Source organism: Diplotaxodon limnothrissa, linkage group LG15, assembly GCF_057381915.1.
Source record: "Diplotaxodon limnothrissa isolate DT_005_m linkage group LG15, D_limnothrissa_male_GT1.1, whole genome shotgun sequence".
NCBI lineage: Eukaryota > Metazoa > Chordata > Actinopteri > Cichliformes > Cichlidae > Diplotaxodon > Diplotaxodon limnothrissa.
The window spans coordinates 3070399-3093514 of record NC_140610.1 but is presented as its reverse complement, the minus strand read 5'-3'; the positions used below and the strand labels follow the sequence as shown (position 1 = coordinate 3093514).

The window sequence follows — 23116 nt, the reverse complement described above, 5'->3', positions numbered from 1 at the left end:
ATTCCATATGTCAAACCTAGCCTATGCACACTGTGTTTATACAGTACAACAAATCCAAGCAGACAGAAAGAGAAATCACTGCACCATTATGGATATGCTATACAGATATGAGGCCTTGTTCTGCCATATTAATCTGCGTCTTCTGCATATTTTTAAAGCTCTGATCTTTTTTTTGACACCTACCAGCATATTTAAATATGTGTTCCCATCAAAGCCTCGGGACGAAATATAAATTTAAAGCGTACCCTTAATTTAACAGTGTTTTTACCCTACAACATGCAGGTACAGTAGTGCCATGTTTTCAAATTTTCCGTAATTAGAAGTGATTGAGTGCTACTTTTATATTTAAAGTGGCAGCAGAGACGTGTTTAAACTCCAAAACGTTTCAAACTAATGGACGGAGAAACAGCTCGCTGTTTCAAACAGAAGTTAACAGCATGTCTGTAACTTTTTATCATAGATGGAAAAAAAACTTCTTATTTTGTATTAATTGAAGGGAAGTACTAGTAAATATTTGAAGTGCCTCCTGAGCGTTTTACAAAAGTGTTTTTACATGCCTGCCATTATAAATGCATTCAGTGCTTTTTAAAGGTTTCTCTATTATTTGTTTTTTTTTACCTTTTATCAGTAAAACACATTGAGTTTTGTATGGTTTCTCCTGAAAACCGTCCTCTAAATTTTTCTTTTTTTACTCGACATTTCTTTCTTCTCCAATTTTTCAAGTTGCTGCCATGAACCTAAAGTAAAATGGCCGACATCAAAATAGATATGACATGTGTGGATTTTGACCTGACGGAGTCTGTAAATCTTCAGTCGGATAAAGCACTGGGGAGTGCGGTGCCTTTACTGTTGCAGAACGGGGGGAAATTAGTGAATCTCCAAGGTCACGTTTCTGAATGGCAGCGTGCGTCGATGCTCGCAATAGAAAGCTTCGGCCCAATGCTGGACGATTTGGTTTGAATAAAAGAACATCTCTTCAAGGTCGATAACTGTGCAGCTGTCTGAGCACGCACTAAACAGTGACTCACCTTTTCAGCAGTTTTTTTTAGTTTAGCTGTCGGCATTTGGAGGAAACCATTATCGCATAGTGAGATAGAATGAGATGTACAACTAGGAGCCTTCGAGATACCTTTCCAGTGTAAGAAAGTAGATATCCACCCAAACACAGAAGGATAAGGAAGTCTTTAGAAGTAAGAGGAGGGATTCATGATTAAGGGTTCTGCAATGCCCTCAGTTATGTCACTTGAAGTGAAAATAATTTAAGTTCTCTTCTATCTTTTGAAAGAAGAGATGTTAAAAAAAGGTCCAATCCCATTCTCTTCTGTTCTACTGGTACCTCCTGTCATCTTGTTTGTTCTCGTGCCTTTCCCTGCTGCCCCTACTTCTCATCATAAATGGGTGATGAGCACCTTTGCTAGGACATTTATCTCAGCAGAGAGAGAGAAAATGACACTTGAAGGTCTGCCCTGACTAACTGGCCAGCTCATAGAAGAAGGGTAAAAAAAGGAGGATGGCAGTAAATACATAAACAGATAAAAACGAGAAGAGGATGAGGCTAAAAATACAAAACAGGCGGAATATGTTGGAAACACTGGCAAATTAAGAATGGTGGTAGACTAGTGCCGTGCAAATCTGCAAATTGCGGTAGACGTCCGACACAAAGTATATACAGAGCCGGTATTGCTGATACATACCGATGGATTTAACCTATAAAGGCAGCTTTTTTAGCAGAGAGCACTGTGTCGTCATTTTTCAGATGAGTCATCATTAGTTTGCTAGTTCCGAACACATTTTAACGACCACTAAATCACTGTGATTGTTACTTTCCACAATAATTAGTGAACAAGAGCCGCATAAGTTGAGGCTTGAGTGTGAAATTCATGGCTTTCAGGGTTTTTATCGTTAACTCGGTTTCCTTGGGTCTTTTCCCGTGTGTTATGAATAAATCTTCTTTTTTTTGATACCAGTGCCGATTTTATTCTGTTGTATTTATCCGCGACACCTTAAAGGCCGGTGCGTGAAAATATTGTCAGACATAAACCGGTCTGTGGCACAACTTGGGGACCGCTGCTGTCGGCTACCCAAATAGCTCCTCAAATAAATGTGATAGTCAACACAGAAGGCTCAAACACTTTTTAGTGGCGCATGTTTGAGATCTGTTTTCTCATTTCCAAATAAAGTATTTAACACAACTCAGCGTATTTAACACATAGATAGAAATGCAATATCGATCTCATTGCTTTAGTATCGATACCGTCGATATTGGGGCCCGCCCACCCCTGTCTCGTACCTATGATGTGGGAATTACTGTTTCTGTGCAGATGATTAAATTTTTTAATGATAGGACATGCTTTTTTCATTTCAAATAGATGACTAGACTTAAAAGACCCAGTCGGACTGTTTCCTTATTTATTTTTTAATTTTAGTATTTTTTGCCTGAAAGGGCATCATCTGATGTTTTGTTTCACATAAAGCAGTAAAGGCTCGCTGGTCGTGGATGTGGTAATTGATTCGCATCATTTAGCACACAATGTCTCTGTGGCGCACTGCAGGTGGTACATTTGGAGCAACATTAGCAGCTGCACCTGCAGTTCACTTTGGAGCAGCAATAACGCTATATGTCTCTGTCTATTATTTACCAGCCAGACAATGCTACCTCATATTTTATTTATTCATCATGTCTGTATGCTGTGAGATAAATCACCTGTCTCCTTCTCTTGACACAGGAGATATATATGTGTGTATATATATATATATAATTTATTTTTATTTATTTATTTTTTTTCCTCTGGCATGTAACTAACAAGGAGATGGCAGGACTGATATCCTCGAATATATGTACGTATATATACTTAGGTGTCAATATACCAAGATGTCAGCAGTCGCCAAAACACCAGAAAGTGTTTGACTAAGTTTAGAATAGACGTGTCGAGGTGACACACAGCTTGAAATTTTTAGTGCATGCTGAGCTTTTGAAAACGCAGAGGCACGTCAACACGCACAGATCTGATCCTTCCTGTGTGTTGCGTCTTTAAAAAAAAATCACTGGCTTTGACAGGATTTCTCAAAAGCCAAAGTCAAAGTGAAGCACTTAAAGCTCCTTTGGTTGGTAAATAAAAAAGAGAGAGATGACCTGACGGGTATGTGAGTGAATGTGCTGTCCTGAATTACATGACTGCAATTTGCCTCTTTTCATTTAGCTTTCTCGTCTAGCTTATGGAATGTTAGCTGCGCGTATACATATCTAAGCCTAACTGTTTGGCAGCCTAGGGAAGCATGCTAAATTAATCCTTTTTTTCATTTGAAGCTGAAACATTTTGTGCTGGGTGCAGAAAAACCCTGGTCCTGCATTTTTTCTTCTTTCTTTTTTCCCCACCAGCGACGACTCTCATTCACTCTCCCCATCTGAAATTTGTTCCATTTGTCTTTTAACACTTATCTTATTTGCTCTTGTTGAATAATTGTTAATTGAGCAGAATAATGGGTTTGGTATCTTCTGCACTATCAAGCAAGTCTTGTTTTGTTTTTTGGTTTTTTACCCAAATTTAGTGGTTCAAACTGCATCAGGTGAGGTATTTTTTTCCCATCGAAAGAAAAAGGCTCCACCCTAAATCATGAGCCTTTTATTTTCTCCTTTTCCGTCTGTGGAAAAGTCGATAGAAGAGATCGACGCCCATGTAGATTGAATTTTAATTCTTGTGGTTGCCAGCTGTTGTAGTTTCCCTGAACACATGCGGAAGAAATGGAATAAAACGTCTTCTCCTTTCTTCTCCCGCTGAGGAGATTTGAGTTGCCTGCCATTAAAGATTGTGCTTCCTGCCTCCGGTGCCAGAGGACAGGCTCGTGGCGAGCTGACAGTCGGCCTCCTGTGCTGGAACACTACGCCAGCGGTGCCAGACTCATCAGCTGATCTGCACAAAATCTTACAGTGCAAGAAAATGGATAGGAATTAGAAAAAGGCTGACGTAGTCGTAGATAGAGGGAGAGGGAAGTACAAACTGTTGACTGAATCACTGAAAATGCCAGAGAGGCAGTGGTAGAGAGCCAGAGATTTGTTTGACAATGTTTACCCGGGAGAAGAACAGATCCTCGTGCACTTTAAAACGATCTGTTCGTTTCAGTTTTTCACTGCTTGGAACGTTATGCCGTTGCTCCCTAATCCCCATTTGTAATTAAATGTGTGCTTAGGAAGTGTGCTGGGTTATGTAAACTCAGGCTCTCATTGTGGCACTATGCAGAGCGGGAACGATGGGAGCGCGTCGCATCCATCTTCACCGTACTTTCTGCATCGTGTGACTCGTTTCATTTGCCTTTGCCTCTATATATATTAATTTTTTTCTTTCACTTCAAGACACAGTCACGGGCAACTTCCCCTCTTCCCTTCGTGTGGAAGTCCTTCTAGAGCTAGAGCGAGAGAGGGAGAACACACAGAGGAAATCAAGCCTTCAGTGTTCGGCCATCTGAGAAATTGACAAGTCTCCAAACCTCTCGGCAGCAGGGAGGATGGTTTCCAGAGGGACTTTTTTCTGGATGAAGTAAAAATAAAAAAGGGGGGAAAATAAGATTGTACACTGTACTCCTTTGCTGGAGATAATACTTTATCCTCTTAAAGTCTTCGTAGTATTTGAGAATACATAATTTAGCATTTTCTAACAGTACTTTCGTGCAGCACGATATTCAAGGACCGATTCTCACGTTTAATGATTCTGTTATTCGAACAGAGACTCGATTTGTTTCCTCATGCTGCTGTACTTTCATCTCAGTTTGCTGTTTCTTTTTGCCTTTTTTTTGTTTCGGTAATCTCTTCTCTTTGTTTATGTTCCCAGCCTGCTCATCCCCTAACAAATCAAATGAGAAGCTGGTGTCAGCAGCAGCTGGCTGCCTTTGACTTTGCTGCCCCCCAATGGCCTGATCCTGGTCTAGTTCACTGCTTTTGTGTACATGCAGGTGTGCTCACGACACATTTGCTGCTCAGACTCGAGGACTTTCTTTGTAGCGATGAGGGAAAGAATAGTGCAACGTGTTTTGAATGTTTGTGATGCGACGTTTTTCACAACCAAGAGTGCAGTGGTGGAGAATCACACAAGTGCATGGGGGGATTTCTTCCTCCAGAGTCCAATAAAGGGAGCTGCTGTACATTTAATTTGCAAACTCAGTGGTTTGAACACAAAGCAGGAGGTACAGCTCCAGAGTACCAGATGTGAGATTTGTTAGATTTACAGCAGTACAAGGTTTTTTCATTTGTTGAACATATTGCTGGAGTTGCTGGAAATAAATCAGATAAAATTCTCTCGGCACTAGAGCATGAGCCAGACTTTCAAGGAAGCACAGTGAAAAACCACACTGTTCCCCACACGCCATCTAATTTACATATATCTAAGAATTTTACTAGTTGGGCTCTGACTAATAATTCATTTTCTTGATTAATTAATCAGCCATTTATATTGGCTTGTAAAATGCTCCTTTTAATTTCCAAAGCACGACAGCTGTGCAAGGCTCCAAGATGTTAACTTGACAATATGAAAATCTGTGAAAAGCAGGAAATAATCTCAGTAGCACGTCAGCAGAGAAGAATAAAGTGGTAAAGGGACTGCTTCTTAAAGAGTACTCTTTTCAGTGATTTCTAACATTCACACTCTGTATCAGAGATTAACTTCAGCTTAGCATCTTGCCCAACGATATTTGGTATGCAGACGGGAGCGGCCAGGGATCAAACCACCAACCTTTGTTTGTAGATGACCCGCTCGACCTCCTGAGCTACAGCCACTAAAAAACCCAGTGAGGCTCGATTTCCCGACCCCGGGTTTACAGGACCAGTTCTCTCCCTTTATCAGCATTCAGAGAATATTGGTCAATTACGTATCAATTGGCCAATATTAGGTATTTGCCACTACCTGATATTGACTGGCCGATTATGATGATTTATAACCACTGATTAATGACAATTTAAACATGTAAAAAGTAGAAAGGAAACAGGAAAAACACCCTAAGACAGGGGTCCCCAATCCCAGTCCACGAGGGCCAGTGTCCCTGCAGGTTTTAGATGTGTCCGTGATCCATCACAGCTGATTTAAATGGATAAATTACCTTCTCAACATGTCTTGAAGTTCTTCAGAGGCCTGGTAAAGAACTGTGTTGACCCAGGGTGAGATCTAAAACCTGCAGGGACACTGGCCCTCGCGGACTGGGATTGGGGACCCCTGCCCTAAGATCATGTTATGAGGGTTGATGTCATGCAGTTTGTCCACCAGAGGGCACTGGTGGACACTGGCTATTCTCTGTCAGAATTTATAAACACCAAAAAATGAAAATTAAAGTAAAGAAGAAACGGGAGAAACATGGTTCCAATGTGTTGTTTGTTGATGTTGCATAATTCGTCCACCAGGGGGAAGGCTGCAGGTTTTGTTTTGTAAACGCATGAACAGAACAACCAGCTGATCCAAGCGCAGTCAAACCAAGGCAAAGCAAAAACAAGTAATCCACAACTTATAGTAATGACTCATAAATAGCTACACTTAATAAATGTTGGGGAAATCTGTTTGCTCCTGTTTGTGTCATGCCCGAAAGAAGAAAAATATAGTGGATCTATCCGATTTTTCAATCACCAAAAACTGGTATCGGTCTTCAAAATCCTTTATCAGTCAGGCTCGGGTTGCTTCAAAGTGGCCCTCCATGTATTAGCTTCACACACTCATTCGCTCCACCACACTCCCTTTGGGTTAATCTTAGGAACTCGTAAAATTGATCTTTTTCTTTATCCCACACACCCAAACACACCAGCGCTAAGCACATTTACTGATGTGTCTTTGTCCTCTCTTGCCAGATGCAGTGACAGAACGCACAGTTGAGTTGGGGAAACTCAACAAGGGCAAAACAATAAATCAGACTTACTTTATCAAGAAATTCTCCTTGCAGAGGATACCAGGGGCTACTAGGATCTGCAGAAAACACAATTCTGTGGCTTTTTTAAGTTTCTAGTGAGATTATAGTTGTGAGGAATGGCCATTCAGCCTGTTCTGATAAATACGTTTTGTTCTATTGCACTTTTCAATTCATTACCTGTGTCCATGTCTGTCCCCAAATTATCATTATTTGTGTTGATATGTGGCGTGTTCCTTCAGACTGACCTCCTTGGTGGCGTATGGGCTGCACTGACAGCAGTCTGTGGATGGGTTAATGTAAAGTTTCATGTAAGGTATTCAGACTTTGCAAACTTTGTTTATGTGCGTATACTGTATGAGACCCAGCGTGTGCCCATGTGTGTCGCTATACCAACTAAGCAGGAGTTTTACTCCCATAAATCACTGTGTACTGTCATTAATCATAACTTCAACATCCTTTAGGTCAAATGTAGCCGCTTTGCTTTGAATAATCCATCTTACAGTGGCATAAGCTACCACAGAGACTGTTGCAACTGAGTGCTGTTCCACGACTTATATCACCGGTGGATTTAAGCCAACAACACCGCAGGAATGATTTAGCCTCTTTTCTGTCCTAAAATACAGCACGGAATAAATAGTACAATATGATGTCCTTTATAAAATTATACTTGAAATTAAATGTGTAGCAGCTTGTTTCAGATACCAGTGTTATCTGTCACATGTTGATAAAGCTCCACGGATTTACCTCATCCCCATGTAAAGCCTATTCAATATGTCTGATGCACAAAAGCGCTTACTGTTTCATATTGGCGCTACATTAACCCCTGTGATTTTTTTTGTTTGTTGATATTCTGATAGATTCATCTTGGCCTGCTTAGGTTGAGCATGACAGGATATTTAATAATCCCTGCACTGACCTCATCCTGAGTTTTGCTGCCTGAGGGGTGGAGGGGTGTCATTCTTCAGAGTGTTTGCTGTGGACGTCTTCTCAAATCTGGGTTGAGATTCAGCATTGTTGTGCACGTTTTTAGGGTTTTTCTGCAAAAAAACCAAATCAAAAATGGAAAAGAAATGATAAAAAAAAGCCTCTGTTGTGAACCACAGACTGCAGTTATTTGTTAAGTCCTCCATTATTTGACTTGTTTTTTTCATTGTTCCACCATCAATATTTTAACAGTGGATCAAACGGGTGTTTGTAATTCGAGACGGGTCTCTTTCAGGGAAAAATAAAAGAATTCTCTCTGGACCCAGGAGCATTTTGATTTCATTTAAAGCAAATCAGTCTTCAACTGTGAAATACTAATAAAAAAAAGTGAACAGGTAATTAAAAACAGGAACAACCACAAAATGATCAAAGATTAAAATAAATTTGATCATAAAAAGGAAAACTTGTAACATGTGGGTCTTTTTTCCTTTTAATTTTAGAGCACTGAAATTACAACATTTATGAATAAACAGTGCTGGCTTTTACATCAGCCTTGGGCTTCATGATTGATGTTTACATTTATTTTTAAACCTGATTCTGGGAGCACAATCACTTTCTAGTCCTACAGTTACCAACTAGTTAGTAATAAATGTCCAATTTCTAACCAAGAAATAGTCTTTTTCTCAATTAGGAAGTGGTGAAGATCAAAAAATAAATAAAAAAATAAAACTGAATGCTAATGTCAAAAGAGTATTCGGTTAGCATTAGCCACAAATTTGGCTAATACTATTAAAAGCTTTGACTAGCAAACCAATTACATAAATCTGGCTAACAGCAAACCAAACTTTGATAATAGTACAGAAATTATTAAAGAAAAAACTCTTACAATTTTTTCCATTTAAACAAAGGCATTTTTTCCCCTTTATCCGCTACATCGCAACATTATAACATCACACCAATGATTGGTCAGCTGTAATATTGATCTGGGACCAACATTGTTATGATAATGGAGGAACAACGCCAACACGGGTATATCTGATACAGCGTCTATATGACAGGTACTGCCCCCTGGTGGCCATTAAAAAGAGTGTAGGTTTAAATTCCTCTGTTTTGGCTTTAATGTTCAGGTCTTGAAGCTTCAAGTCTTCTAAGCTGAACTAAAGTGTAACATGTGAATTATTTTTCTTTCATAACGGTATTCCTTTATTTAGTAGAAGGCGGAGTTTTCTTATAAAGTAACACAGTGAAACACAATGCATCTAAATTTTGACATTAAAACAAACACTAATTGTAACTATTGTAAGTAATCAGTGACATTTAGATCAGCACACTTATAAAATCCCTCAGTGATATTTCCAAGGTCATTTGGTCTTTAAGGGAAGCCAAGTATCATGTAGTAAAACATTCAAACAGGAACGACAGGATTGAAGTCACTTTGTTGGATACACTTTGTGACTTAATGTAAGGACACACTAAGAGCTTCATACTTGATCAGCCTAATGAATGCACAGTATTTCAATTATTTAAAGTGCTTTGTTCTTTTCTTTTGCAGAGATTATTCAGCTAGAGCATCCTTTAAAAGTCTAGTCTTGTCTGTTGGGATATTTTTGATGGTTCTGGTTATAGCGGCACTTTATGTGCGTGTGCAAATAGTGAATCACATGGCGAGGATTGCTGTGGATAATGTCCGAAGCCAAGATTCTCTACTTTCAAGTGCAGGCATTTTATGCATACATAGAGTATACAAACATAAGGCTGTGGATGTGCGCAAAACACATTGAGACACACTTAGTGCCCGTAAGATTCTTTATCAGTGTCCTTATCCTTGCTGTCAGGATGACGATATGATTTTTGAACTTTAAAGACTCTTGACAGCACGCTCTACATTGTGTGCCCGTGCACGCACGTGTGTATAAAGCAAGAGAAGGCAAGTTTATTTATATAGCACAATTCAACAACAAGGTGATTCAAAGTGCTTTACAGAGACATTAAAGAACAAAAACAAATAAAAAGCATGATTTAAAATTGATTAAAAAAACAGTAGATAAAAATCAGTAGTTAAAATGTAAGTTTTGAAATTTAAGCTTAAAAGTGTGGATTTGGTGTTTTATTCAAATGCAGCTGAGAACAGGTGAGTCTTCAACCTGGATTTAAATAAACTGAGTGTTTCAGCTGATCTGAGGCTTTCTGGGAGTTTGTTCCAGATATAAGGAGCATAAAAGCTGAATGCAGCTTCTCCGTGTCTGGTTCTGACTCTGGGAACTGATAAAAGACCGGATCCAGATGACCTGAGGGATCTGGATGGTTCATACTGGGTCAGGAGGTCACTGATGTATTTTGGTCCTAAACCATTCAGAGCTTTATAGGCCAGCATCAGAACTTTAAAGTCTATCCTCTGACGGACAGGCAGCCAGTGTAAAGACCTCAGAGCTGGACTGATGTGGTCCACTTTTTTGGTCTTAGTGAGGACTCGAGCAGCAGAGTTCTGAATGAGCTGTAGTTGTCTGACTGATTTTTTAGGTAGACCTGTAAAGATGCTGTTACAGTAATCAAGCCTACTAAAGATGAATGCATGGACTAGTTTTTCCAGGTCCTGTTGAGACATCAGATCTTTTATCCTAGAAATATTCTTGAGGTGATAGTAAGCTGACTTTGTTATTGTCTTAATGTGTTTTTCTAAGTTTAGGTCTGCATCCATCACTACACCCAAATTTCTCGCCTGGTTTGTGGTTTTTAGATGTATAGATTGAAGTTCTCTGGTGACCTGTAATCGTTTTTCTTTGGCACCAAAGACTATTACTTCAGTTTTGTTTTTGTTTAGCTGGAGAAAATTGTGGCACAACCAGTCATTTTGTTGTTCTTTATAATCAGTGCCAGTGGGAGCATGTAAATGTTAAACAGAGGTGGTCCCAAGATGGAACCTTGGGGAACTCCACATGTGATACTTGTCTGCTCAGATGTGAAGTTACCTATTGATACAAAGTATTTCCTGTTTTCTAAGTATGTTTTGAACCAGTTTAGTGCAGTTCCTGAGAGACCTGCCCAGTTCTCCAGTCGTTTGAGTAATATGTTGTGGTCAACTGTATCAAATGCTGCACTGAGATCCAGTAAAACTAAGACTGACATTTTTCCACTGTCTGTATTCAGACATATGTAATTAAACACTTTGGTCAGAGCGGTTTCAGTGCTGTGATTCTGTCTAAAACCTGACTGGAAGGCATCATAGCAGTTATTCTGTTTTAAGAAGTAACTGAGCTGTTGAGAAACTGCTTTTTCAATGATCTTACTTAAAAATGGGAGATTTGAGATCGGCCTGTAGTTGTTCATTTGTGTCTTGTCAAGATTGTCCTTTTTCAGTATAGGTTTAATTACAGCAGTGTAGGAGAAGAGTTGACAGGCATTCACATGAAACACCACAATGACAGTCAAGGCCCTTGTTGGATTGTTTATCAAGCAAAGACTTGTCACTCCGTTAGGGGGGAAAAAAAAGATTAGATAACGCAACAAAGCCGAGGCAAGTAAATAATAGAAATGGTGGGAGAGGCAAAACGGAGAGGAAGAAAACAGATTGAGAAGGACTGATGTGTGTATGTGTTTGTGTGCGCGCGAGTGTGCCGAAGAGATTTGCCTGGCTTACTCCCCGCTCCATACCGTGAATATTTGTGGAGTTTTTCACTTAATAGCTTTCCTCCTCCTCCGTCTTCTGCTTCGGTTGGACTGCTAATTATGTAAAGTGCGGGGCTCATTGGAAAGCACACACATACACGTTGCACACACAAACACACACAGAGTGACAAGCAGCGGCTTAATTACCATCTGAAATGACATCCTCATTGCCGCTGATATCTCTCTTAAGAAATACAAAATTACAGAGAAGAGCGCGCTGTAGCTCCAACTGTGCCTCTCTATTGTGCGTGCCGTTGATGCTGTATAGTCACGCATGTTTGCAACACTCACCATGTGGCTGTATTGAGTGCAGTCACCTGCAGTATCTCACTGATGCGCATTATTAGCTTTGCACTTGGCGTGAATGACAGTGATTATAGAAGAAGTCGACTGAATATTTTCGGTTTTTACCCTCTAAAGTGGCGTTTGGTTCAGCTTCTTCTTTGCTTCTTCCTAACTCTGTTCTTGCAAAGGGAACTACTTGAGCTTTGCAGAATCCCACAGTGTTCTCATAACTTACTGTTATACATTAGTTAGACAAATAAACAGCTGCAAAGACTGAGGATTGGATTGAAAAGGAAGTTTTGATGTCGTACAGCCTGACACCAGGTTTTGTAGGTTTAGCGCTCGTTCCTGTTGGAATGATAAACCTGCACACATGGAAGAGGCGGAGCTGGGTGAGATCTAAAAAATCTGTGAGAGATTTGATGTGCTGAGAAGTGGAAGCAGTCTGGTGAACCTCTCGGGAGAAAACAAAGGCTTAAAAGTAAAAATGTCAGTCGTTATCTGCCTGTGAGCATCCACTGACATCCAGTGGTTTGTGCGTGCACACCATTAACACAGAACTACACATGAAACAGGTTGGCCCAGCTGTGTCTAACCTCATGTTGTTCTCTCCATTTCAAAGCTTTGGAAAATAAAATAGACGATGAAACACAGTTATATTTAATCTCATTATTTATCTAAACCTGGACACATTAACCCCTTTGGTGCTGATGGAACATGCTGACGTCCCATCACCTGAAAGGGAAAAAAAATCTTTAACATTGCACCTTGTTAAAAATATCATCCCACGCCAATAAGTTCAGTTTGACAAAGGCAGGGTGACTGTTCCACAGCACAGAAGTGTGCCACTTGGGGCTTTTGTTTTATGAACAGGAAGATGTGTTCAGCACTGCAGAGCTGGAGGCAGGACACCAGTATGAACCTAGAAAGGAGGACGCTGAAAAGTGGAATAAAAATTCAGTGACCAAAACATGTACGGCTGCAAGGCTGGTCTTAAAAAATACATTTTGCTCCTTCCACTACTGCTGTAGTTAAAAGTTATAGTCCACCAGTATGTTCATGCATTGAGGCTGAAAGGCAGCAGCAAAGAACAGAGTGCGCATCACACAGATTAAGTCCGATACAACATGAAAAGGAAGTACAGGGGTGAACATGGGTTGCAAAGTGGCTTGCAGATATGCAGCAGCTTTGAGGAGCTAAAGGATATGAGCTGAGCTACTGGCTGATGTTGAGATTACAATGAATAAGTGAACATTTTTGGTCAGTGCCTCTTGCTGCTGTTATGTGTTACGGTATAGGTCAGTTGGACCACCATTATTACTTGAAAGTGCTGAATGACTGAGAGGCAGGAATTTTCTCCTGTCAGTCACACGCTGTCAGTTATCTTGGGAGTTTGCACTTTATTCTATTTGTGTCTTTTCCTCTTTCTCTTTCTTTCCCCTTTTCCCCTCTTGGACCTATCCTCAGTAGTTCCAATCTAAGCAGGTGGACATCTTTAAAATGAGCCCAGCCTTTCTTTGGGTAAGGCTTTTCTGCCTCTCAGTGCAGCTAAAGACCTTGGGACAGTGGGAATAAAACACAGCAAACAGTCAACTAAAAGCTGGACTTTGAAACATAATTTCAAAGTCAGTGGAAACAATTTAACACAATCCCGAGCCAGATAAGATTGATTCATGTTAGAGTAGATAACACAAAAAGGGTTCTGTTGTCTAGTCCAAAATATTCATAGGTTTAGGGTTTACAGAATTTTGTATTGCATTTACATACATACATGATTGACAGGTGGAGAAAGATATGGACAGTGAATAATTAGAACTGCTGGAACAGATGAACAAAAGGCAAAGCAAATAAAATGTGGTGATTTAAAGGCTCTTTCAGTCATGCTAATATTGTGGCACAAGGAAGGGATAGTAACGGTGGGTCTGCCAATTGCTCACTTAAAACCTCAGATAACCATGAAATTTTGTAAAATGGTAAATGGTAAATGGCCTGTATTTATATAGCGCTTTACTAGTCCCTAAGGACCCCAAAGCGCTTTACATATCCAGTCATCCACCCATTCACGCATACATTCACACACTGGTGATGGCAAGCTACATTGTAGCCACAGCCACCCTGGGGCGCACTGACAGAGGCGAGGCTGCCGGACACTGGCGCCACCGGGCCCTCTTGTAGTGACGTTCATGATTCCCTGCATTAGTGTTTTTATACAAGCAAGCAATAGGGCCCACAATGTGCATGACAGAAATGTGCAGCTGACAAAACCAGAATGCAATGCAATAGAAAACAAAATAAAAGAAGACGTGAAATAAAAGAATGTGAAAAATTAACGGAACGCTTTCATTTCAAGCAGTGCAAAAATTAAAAATTCATAATGCATCAAAGCAGAACTGGTGCCAGCAGCATTAGCCAAACACTTACATAAACGGATACGTCTGTAGTTGACTTTTGGAGGAATCCACACGGCGAACACAGTCAAAGCATTTCTGTGAGGGACTGAGTATAGTTTTTCCATTTTTGACATAAGAGTGGGAGCTGAGGAGGGATGTTGAAGGAATGTGGCCTGACTGGAAAGACTTCTGTGTGAAGGTGACAGTTTTAAACTGACTCCTGAAAACAGCAGGCTGGCAAAGGGGCAGCATTGTGAATTGCCAGCAAGCGATCCATGCCAGATGTACTAAGCTAGTCAGTATAGATCAACATGAATGCATGTGTGCACATATCTCTGCCTCTTCTGTTGAAACTGTATTGCTCTGTTCTTACAGTCGAAAAATAGAGTGGAAAGATTGTGCAAGACCAAATTAAAGCTATTGAAGTTTCTCAGGTGGCATCATGGTCGCTTTGCTCGACAGCTGTCAACCATATCAAATCAAATCAAATCAAATCACTTTTTATTGTCACATCACATGTGCAGGCACACTGGCACAGCACATGCGAGTGAAATTCTTGTGTGCGAGCCCCACAAGCAACAGAGATGTGCAAACACAACAACACAAACGAGCAAAATACAAGAATGGCCAACCTGAAACTAATAAATATATGTACAATATATAATAGTGTATGCATTTCTGGATGTGTATACTAAATATTTTCCTACGTGTGTGTGTGTGTGTGTGTGTGTGTGTGTGTGTATACACATTTTTACAAATTAAATAGTAAAAAAATAAAAATAAAATAATAATAATAATAATAATAATAAAATATATAAAATATACAGAGTTGAATATGTGCAAAACAAGTGGCATTTATATACAGTGTGGAGTGCATAATGTTGAAGTTCCAGTAGTGAAGCTGAGGTGTCTATGACGTGTTCAGCAGTCTGATGGCCTGATGGAAGAAGCTGTCTCTCAGTCTGCTGGTACGGGACCGGATGCTGCAGAACCTCCTTCCTGATGGAAGCAGTCTGAACAGTTTATGGCTGGGGTGACTGGAGTCCTTGATGATCCTCCCCGCTTTCCTCAGGCACCGCTTCCTGTAGATGTCTTGGAGGGAGGGAAGCTCACCTCCAATTATCCGTTCAGAGCACCGCACTACTCGCTGGAGAGCTTTGCAGTTGTAGGCGGTGCTGTTGCCATACCAGGTGGTGATGCATCCAGTGAGGATGCTCTCAATGGCACAGCGATAGAAGGTCCTGAGGATGCGGGGGCTCATGCCGAATCTTTTCAGTCTCCTGAGAAAGAAGAGGCGCTGCTGCGCCTTCTTCACTGTTTTGTTTGTGTGTACTGACCACGTAAGATCCTCAGCCAGGTGTACGCCAAGGAACCGGAAGCTGCTCACTCTCTCCACAGCAGCGCCGTTGATGGTGATGGGGGTGTGTACTTCTCTGCACCTCCGGAAGTCCACTATCAACTCCTTTGTCTTTGCGACGTTGAGGGTGAGATGGTTGTCTTGACACCAGTGGGTCAGGGCGCTGACCTCCTCCCTGTAAGCCGTCTCATCACCGTTGGTGATAAGACCCACCACTGTAGTGTCGTCCGCAAACTTCACAATGATGTTGGAGCTGTTAGTGGCTGTGCAGTCGTAGGTGTAGAGTGAGTACAGGAGAGGGCTCAGTACACACCCCTGTGGAGCACCAGTGTTCAGTGTGATGGGGGATGAGGTGATGCTGCCCAGTCTGACCACCTGGCGTCTGTCAGACAGGAAGCTAAGGATCCAGCTGCAGAGGGAGCTGCTCAGTCCTAGATCCTGCAGTTTCCTGTCCAGCTTCGAGGGAACGATGGTATTGAATGCTGAGCTGTAATCTACAAACAGCATTCTCACATACGTGTCTCTCTTCTCCAGGTGTGACAGGGCAGTGTGTAGTGTCAGGGCTATGGCATCATCAGTGGACCTGTTGTGGCGGTATGCAAACTGTAGAGGGTCCAGTGAGTCGGGTAGTGCAGAGCAGATGAAGTCCCTGACCAGCTTCTCGAAGCATTTGCTTACGATGGGGGTCAGGGCTACAGGTCGCCAGTCGTTCAATGAGGAGATGGTGGAGGATTTGGGTACAGGGACGATGGTGGCCATTTTGAAGCAGGCTGGGACTACAGACAGAGAGAGGGAAAGGTTGAAGATGTGCGTGAACACTCCAGCCAGCTGAGCCGCGCATGACCTGAGGACGCGGCCGGGAATCCCGTCCGGACCAGTAGCTTTGCGTGCGTTCACCTTCCTGAAGCACTTCCGCACATCCTCCTCAGACACAGTGTGCGCACTGACGTCATCCGCGGTGCGCACACTGTCCGGTCTCATGGTGTTCGCTGTGTCGAATCTAGCGTAGAATACGTTTAGATCCTCACACAGAGAGGCCGTGGTCTGCGGTGTGCTGGTTTTCCCTCTAAAGTCTGTGATCGTGTTTAGTCCCTGCCACATACTCCGAGGGTTGTCAAACTGTTGTTCCACCCTGTCCCTGTACTCACGTTTGGCTGCTTTGATCGTCTTCCGGAGTTGGTAATGTGCGTGTTTGTAGTCCGATGTGTTCGCGGAGGCAAAGGCGGTGTTCCGTGCCGCGCGAACATCTCCGTTAATCCAGGGTTTTTGATTTGGGAAGGATTTGACTGTTCTGGATGGGACGACATCTTCCACGCATTTCCTGATAAATCCACAGACTGAGTCTGTGTATTCATCAATGTCTCTGGCGGCCACGTGAAACATTTCCCAGTCCGCGTGATCAAAACAGTCCCGCAGCGCAGACTCCGATTGGTCCGTCCAACAGTGCACCGCCCTCCGGGTTGGAGCTTCCTGTTTCAGCTTCTGCCTGTAGGCGGGCAGGAGCAGGATGGAGCAGTGATCTGATTGGCCGAATGGGGCGCGGGGGAGGGCTTTGTACGCATCCCGGAAAGAGGTGTAACAGTGGTCGAGTTGCCGGTTTCCACGTGTGTTGAAAAGGATGTGTTGATGGAGTTTTGGTGAGACTTTCTTCAGGTTTCCCTTATTAAAGTCTCCGGCTGTGATAAACGCTGCCTCTGGGTGTGCGGTTTCCTCGCTGCTGATCGCGCTGTACAGTTCCCTGAGTGCACGGTCAGTGTCGGCTTGTGGGGGAATGTAAACAGCCGTAATAATCACTGCTGTAAATTCCCTCGGTAGCCAGAATGGCCGGCACTTAATCATCAGGTACTCCAGGTCCGGTGAGCAGAAGGATTTGACCGGGTGCACGTTCGCATAATCACACCAGCTGTTGTTGATCATGAAACACACACCACCGCCTCTGCTTTTCCCAGTAAGATCCTGTGACCTGTCCGCGCGGTGCACAGAGAACCCCGGCAGTTGTATTGCGGAGTCCGGTACTTTGTCCGATAGCCAGGTTTCTGTGAGGCAGATCACGCAGCAGTCCCGCATCTCTCGCTGGAATGAGATCCGTGCCCGAAGCTCGCACAGCTTGTTCTCCAGAGACTGCATATTAGCCAGTAATAAACTGGGTAACGGTGGTCTGTAAGTGCGCCGTCTCAGTCGAACCAGAACGCCAGATCTTCTCCCTCTGCGTCGGCGTTTGCGGCCTCCAGGGCCAGAGAACAAAGGCGTCTCAGGTGAGATGAATGGGGGGTCTGCAAACGGAGCGTCCGTGTTGCAAAACTTGAACTCCGGAAAGTTATAAGAAAGACCGTCTTTTATGTCCAGTAAGGTTTGTCGGTCGTACACAAGGAGACAAGTGCTGCTCGTGAAAAAATAAAGGAAAAGTAAAATTAAACACAGAAGAAAGCCGTTGCTTGGGGGAGCTCGCGACGAGGCTGCCATACTCGGCGCCATCTTGATCACCATATTGAAGGCAATAGAACAGCCAGTCAATTGGGAAAATGTGCATCCCCTGACTGGTTGGCTATGGTTCCTGGAAGTGGCTGGCTGTCACTGGCTGTCACTGGCTGAAGGAGGTGCTGCATCAAAAATGTATTGGCATTTGCCACAGTTGCTTCTACTTTTTTATGCTCGCTACTTGGGCGATATGGCCTAAAATTTATATCGCGATATAATTTGAAGCATGTGTGGTAACGATATATATCGTCATTTATTCTTTTCTTCTGTATAACGTATTTTCCACACTATAAGGCGCACTTAAAATCCTTTAATTTTCTCAAAAATCGAGAGTGTGCCTTATGTATGAATTCTGGTTGTGCTTACTGACCTCTAACCGATTTGGGCGTGCAGAAATCTGTTAAAAAATGTTTTAGTACAACTTTGGTAAGCAGCACTGCTGATTGTCAGAGCATTACGGCTGCCGTAGTGAGGAGCTTCGCGGAGTAATCTGGGTCCAAAACTGCGTCCATTTCAGGTCCCAAAGTCAAACGAACACTGAGAGTTAAAAACGGTCTAAATTCTTTCATCTTTAATTAAATCATCAGCGTTGCTGCTTTACCAGGTGTAACAATTAAGTTTTACATCCATGAAAACAGAAGTTATTAAATTTAACGGAGTTAGAAGTTAGCAGGAAGTTAGCTCGCTAGTTTCCACCTAAACACAAGACCTAACTATGACATACCATGTTCTGGCTGAGAGATTTCTGAAACTAATTAAAACGTTATAGCTCTGCTACCACCACAGTCAGGAGAACAACTGAGATCATTCATCCACAATACGAGGTTAGTTATTAATATACTGCAACAACATGGGAATAGAGCAGCTGCGAGAGAATTCAACATTCATGAATCAACGTTACAGAAGTGGAGGAAGCGCAGTTTTTGGCTTTCCCCATATTTCAAAAGTGCTTCATGTCTTTGCTATGACTGTCTGCATAATTTGCAAATGATAATGGTTTTTCAGCGGCTATCGCTGGGATACTTTCGACCAAAACAGGCGCAGCTTGATGACATCATCAACATGCGCTATCGCGATAGAGTCAAAATCTCTATCGTTGGCCAAATTTATTGTTTCTATCGTATATCGTTTATATCGCCTACTCGCTACTACCTTAGAAGTAGTACAACTTGAAAAAGTGTGACGCAATCTGGAAATAGAGAAGGTTTACTTTCTAGTAAAAGCTCAGCCTCAATTGCTGCAGTCAGCGTCTTTAAAAAAAAAGGTAATCTGTCTTTATTTCTTATTTTTTATTCATTTTTCACTCCTTACAGCTCAGAGACTAGCTGGCAAGCTAGCAGCAATAGCTAGCTAGCAAACAGAGCAATCAGGAGGTTTTTGCCAGCCAGTGAGGAAATACACATTTTTTCTCAAGCAAATATTGGTTGCCAAGAGTTCGCAGACTGTGTGACTGGGGACCTTATTCATTTGATGCTGCACTATCACCATGATTGTCACATGTAAATAATGGCGCATGGTCACATGTCTACGAAACGTCAATTACGGCTGTAATGTCAAAATGTTATTTAGGCCTATCTCCATGTGGTTGGGAAGAACACACATCAGCATAACTGTGCAGTTTTCTTCACTGTTGTCTGTTGTGTATTTCTGCCACTTATTGGTTCCAGCGGGGCAGAATCCAACAGAACTCTATTTCAGACCTTGCAATTAAAGAGAAAGAGAAAAAGAAAAGAAAGTTGTTCACTAAGTAACATGTTCACTTTTAATAATGGCTCCATAGCATCCCACTGCCATATCTGCAAACATCTGGGAAAAACTTCCAAACTAAATCTGTTTCAACTCCAGAGTGGACATCATAGTTTGTTTCAAAGGGTGCTTTTTATGTTCTCCCTGGTTGCAGATTTATTCTCACCTCATTTTATTTACTTTTTTCCCTTCTACTGTGAGACCAGGACCAGACCTGGCTCACAAATCAATACATGCACTGCTAGTTAGGACATCCTATGTGGTACGTATGCATGTGTGGATGTGTTTTTTATGTGTACGCACAAGAGAGCAGAGGAGATACGAAGAGGTAGGGAGCCAGGGCAATTTAAAATTGGGAAGAACAATGTTGAGCCAAGGTTTCATTATCCTCCAGGCTACTGTACCCACACAGTCGACAGCTTGTTCATAGAATAGATTTTTACAACAGCCCTAAGAGCAACACAGACGAAAGTGGGATTTTTATAGCAGTGTGCTGTTTGGTGGGATGAATGGTTGAGTGATTTCACACTGCTTATACATGAATTTTGCAACATTTAGGTGAGGAAAAATCCAATATTACTTATAATGCATTACCTTTTGCATGGGTAAACATTCGCCTCTAAATATCGACCTGGAAATGGCACCTTAGTCTGTAGTTGAACACAGTACGTGACAAGGGAGATTTCATCGTTTACATGTACAAACCGTCTGTGGTGTGACCCCCCCCCCCCCCCCCCCACACACACACACACACACACAGCCAAATGGTGGTGCATTTCTTAGGCCACGGGGCTATTTTTTCTTTTAAAAGCTGAGGTGTCAAAACAGGTATTTCATGGTTGGATACCCTTTTTAATCTGTCTCTCTCTCCCCAAGAGGCTTCCACTCTGCTGACAGTCTTCCTCTTTCTCCACCACACTCACTCAGGCTTTCTCAAAAGAATAGAAACAGAACAGTGTGGCCCAGCAGCCATCAAACCCTGTTTGTATTGTCTCTATTTAACTGCAAAATATTTTATATTATTTAGCACGGAACGGCAGCTTTTATATGATGTTAGCATATGACTGATTTTACATTTACAAAACGAGATCCTGTGATGAAAGTAAAGGCATCATCTAGCTAGCGCACATAGTGGGGAGTTGCCGGGGAAAGGAGGAAGTAGCATGATGATTTAATTTTCTGCAGTCTGAGCAGCATGTGTGTGACACTGACTTGTCAGCTGATGGATGATAACTACAGCAACTACAGCTGCAACTAGGCATGAGGGACGTGTGTGTGTGTGTGTGTCTTAGTTCCAAAAAATGAGCGCATGCAAGGATTCCTGTTCCAAATTTTAAAGTGGATGCTCTTTTCATAACAGACCATGCTTAGTGGGGTATATCAACCAAAAACCAAGAAAACTGGGTGTCCACAGAATCGGTTTCTTCCATTCCAACCTCCTCAAAACAATGAGACAAGATTGTAGACCTGCACAAGGCTGGAGTGGACTACAAGATCATCAGCAAGAAGATCGCAATCTTTCAGTATCTGCAAGGTCCTCCTGCTTAATGGATAGACCTGTCTTTACATTTTCCAGTGAACTCGAACTTGGTATGATTCAGACAAGGCTTGTGAGAAAGTGCTGTGGTCAGAACACCATCGTCACAGTCGAGCACAGAGGGGGAAAGATTATGCTTTGGGGCTGTTTTTCTGCTAAAGGTACAGGATGACTTCATCGCACTCAGGAACCAGTGGAAGAGGCCTTGTAAATCTTGGATGAGAACCTTTTTCCGTCAGAGACAGCACTGAAGATGGATGTAAATCCAACATGACAATGACCCAAAACATACTTCCTACTACATTTCTTGTAGTTACTGAAAAACTACAAGAAATGTCCTTGCCAACACAGTTTTCTGCTCCAATTATTAAGCAGTCAGTGACCTGCAAATCAATTCATATCCTTTATGTAATTTGATTTTCTAGATTTTCGGTTCATATTGTGTTTCTCTCCATTAAAATGAAACTGCCATAAACATTAGAAATTGTTCATTTCTTTGTGAGCAATCTTACAAATTCATGCCGGGATTAAATAAATATTTCTCTCACTGTATTTGTTTACTTTCAAGGCACACGGTTTTTTTTTTTTTTGTAGATTTCATCTCCTGGTGCATAAACAGCTGTCTGAAGGAGGTGAAACATATGGAATGATTTGATTTGTGCCATTTATCATGTTATCTCTTGTTTTTGCACCCACGCGCTTGCCCGTGTCACTTTTGCTAATTAAATTAAACCCGCTAATTAAAGGTGTAATTAATATTTATGCCGAGTCGAGATCAGCATTTGAGCTTTCTCGTGTATTTTTTTTCCCCACAGAGGCGTCAATATTGTCTTATGACGGGAGCATGTATATGAAGGTGGTGATACCTAACATCATCCACACTGAGGCTGAAGACGTCTCCCTCCGCTTCATGTCCCAGCGAGCGTTCGGCCTGCTCATGGCCGCCACGTCTCGTGAATCTGCAGACACGCTGCGGCTCGAGTTGGACAGCGGAAGGGTCAAGCTGACGGTCAACCTAGGTATCGTATTAGCCGTCACCTCTCTTCCAGTTCCTGGGGTGGCCTTCCTGTTTCGGTATTTCTGTTCTTTTTGTAAAGATTTTCTTTATGGTCCAGACCTTCTCTCAGACCTAACACATACTAAACCCGTTTTGTAGTTTGTCTTTGTAGTTGCATGGATTGTTTTTGACTTGCCTGGACTGTAAGTTTTTATGCCTTGTTGCGAAGATGTCTTTGTAGATTTTATATCCATCAGTCTAACTCTTAACACACTTATCCATGCACCGCAGCACATCTTTTGAACTGGTCGTAGATCACTTTAGTCATGCCCATTATTGTGCACAAATGGATTTTCTTTCCAAAGACACACATTTCACTTTTGAATGATTTCAATAGATGGCATCTCTGACACATGCGTTAATTCAAATACACAAACACTTCACTTTATCTTCTGCCATCTATTCTCAACTGCAGGTAGGCGTTACTGCATTGTAGTGCTGCCCTGATAGTTTGCATTTTTATCATGTGGTTTGTTTCTTTGTCCGTTTTATTTGATTTGATTTCCCTCATGATAGCAGGTTCATGTTTCCCTCCATCCATTAGTAACCCTTGGTCTAGCTGGCATCTCCCATGCCTTGTTCAAAGATGGCACTCACCCCTTCAAAGGCCCAGAGCCTGCGGCCCGTCTGGCAAACAGCCCGATGCCACGGCACCTAGCTCGCCTGCAGATGGTGGCACGAGTGGTACATTTAAGTAGAGTGCAGGCCTTTATACCAGTAAGGCTGGAAGAGATAGACTTGACAGAAAGAATATGTCTTCTGGTAAAGTATTTGAACATAATAAAAGCTAAAAG

The 23116-nt window shown here is 42.1% G+C and overlaps 1 protein-coding gene across 4 annotated transcripts in view; it reads left to right on the top strand.

Annotated features, from left to right (window-relative positions):
• Window positions 1–23116, top strand: part of nrxn3b (neurexin 3b) — a 335382-nt gene that overhangs the window by 111728 nt on the left and 200538 nt on the right. For all 4 annotated transcript variants that reach the window (XM_085371806.1, XM_085371807.1, XM_085371805.1 and 1 more), the window contains one exon: window positions 22081–22284. In XM_085371806.1, the coding sequence (XP_085227932.1) occupies window positions 22081–22284 (204 nt within the window). The remainder of the gene's footprint in view (window positions 1–22080; window positions 22285–23116) is intronic.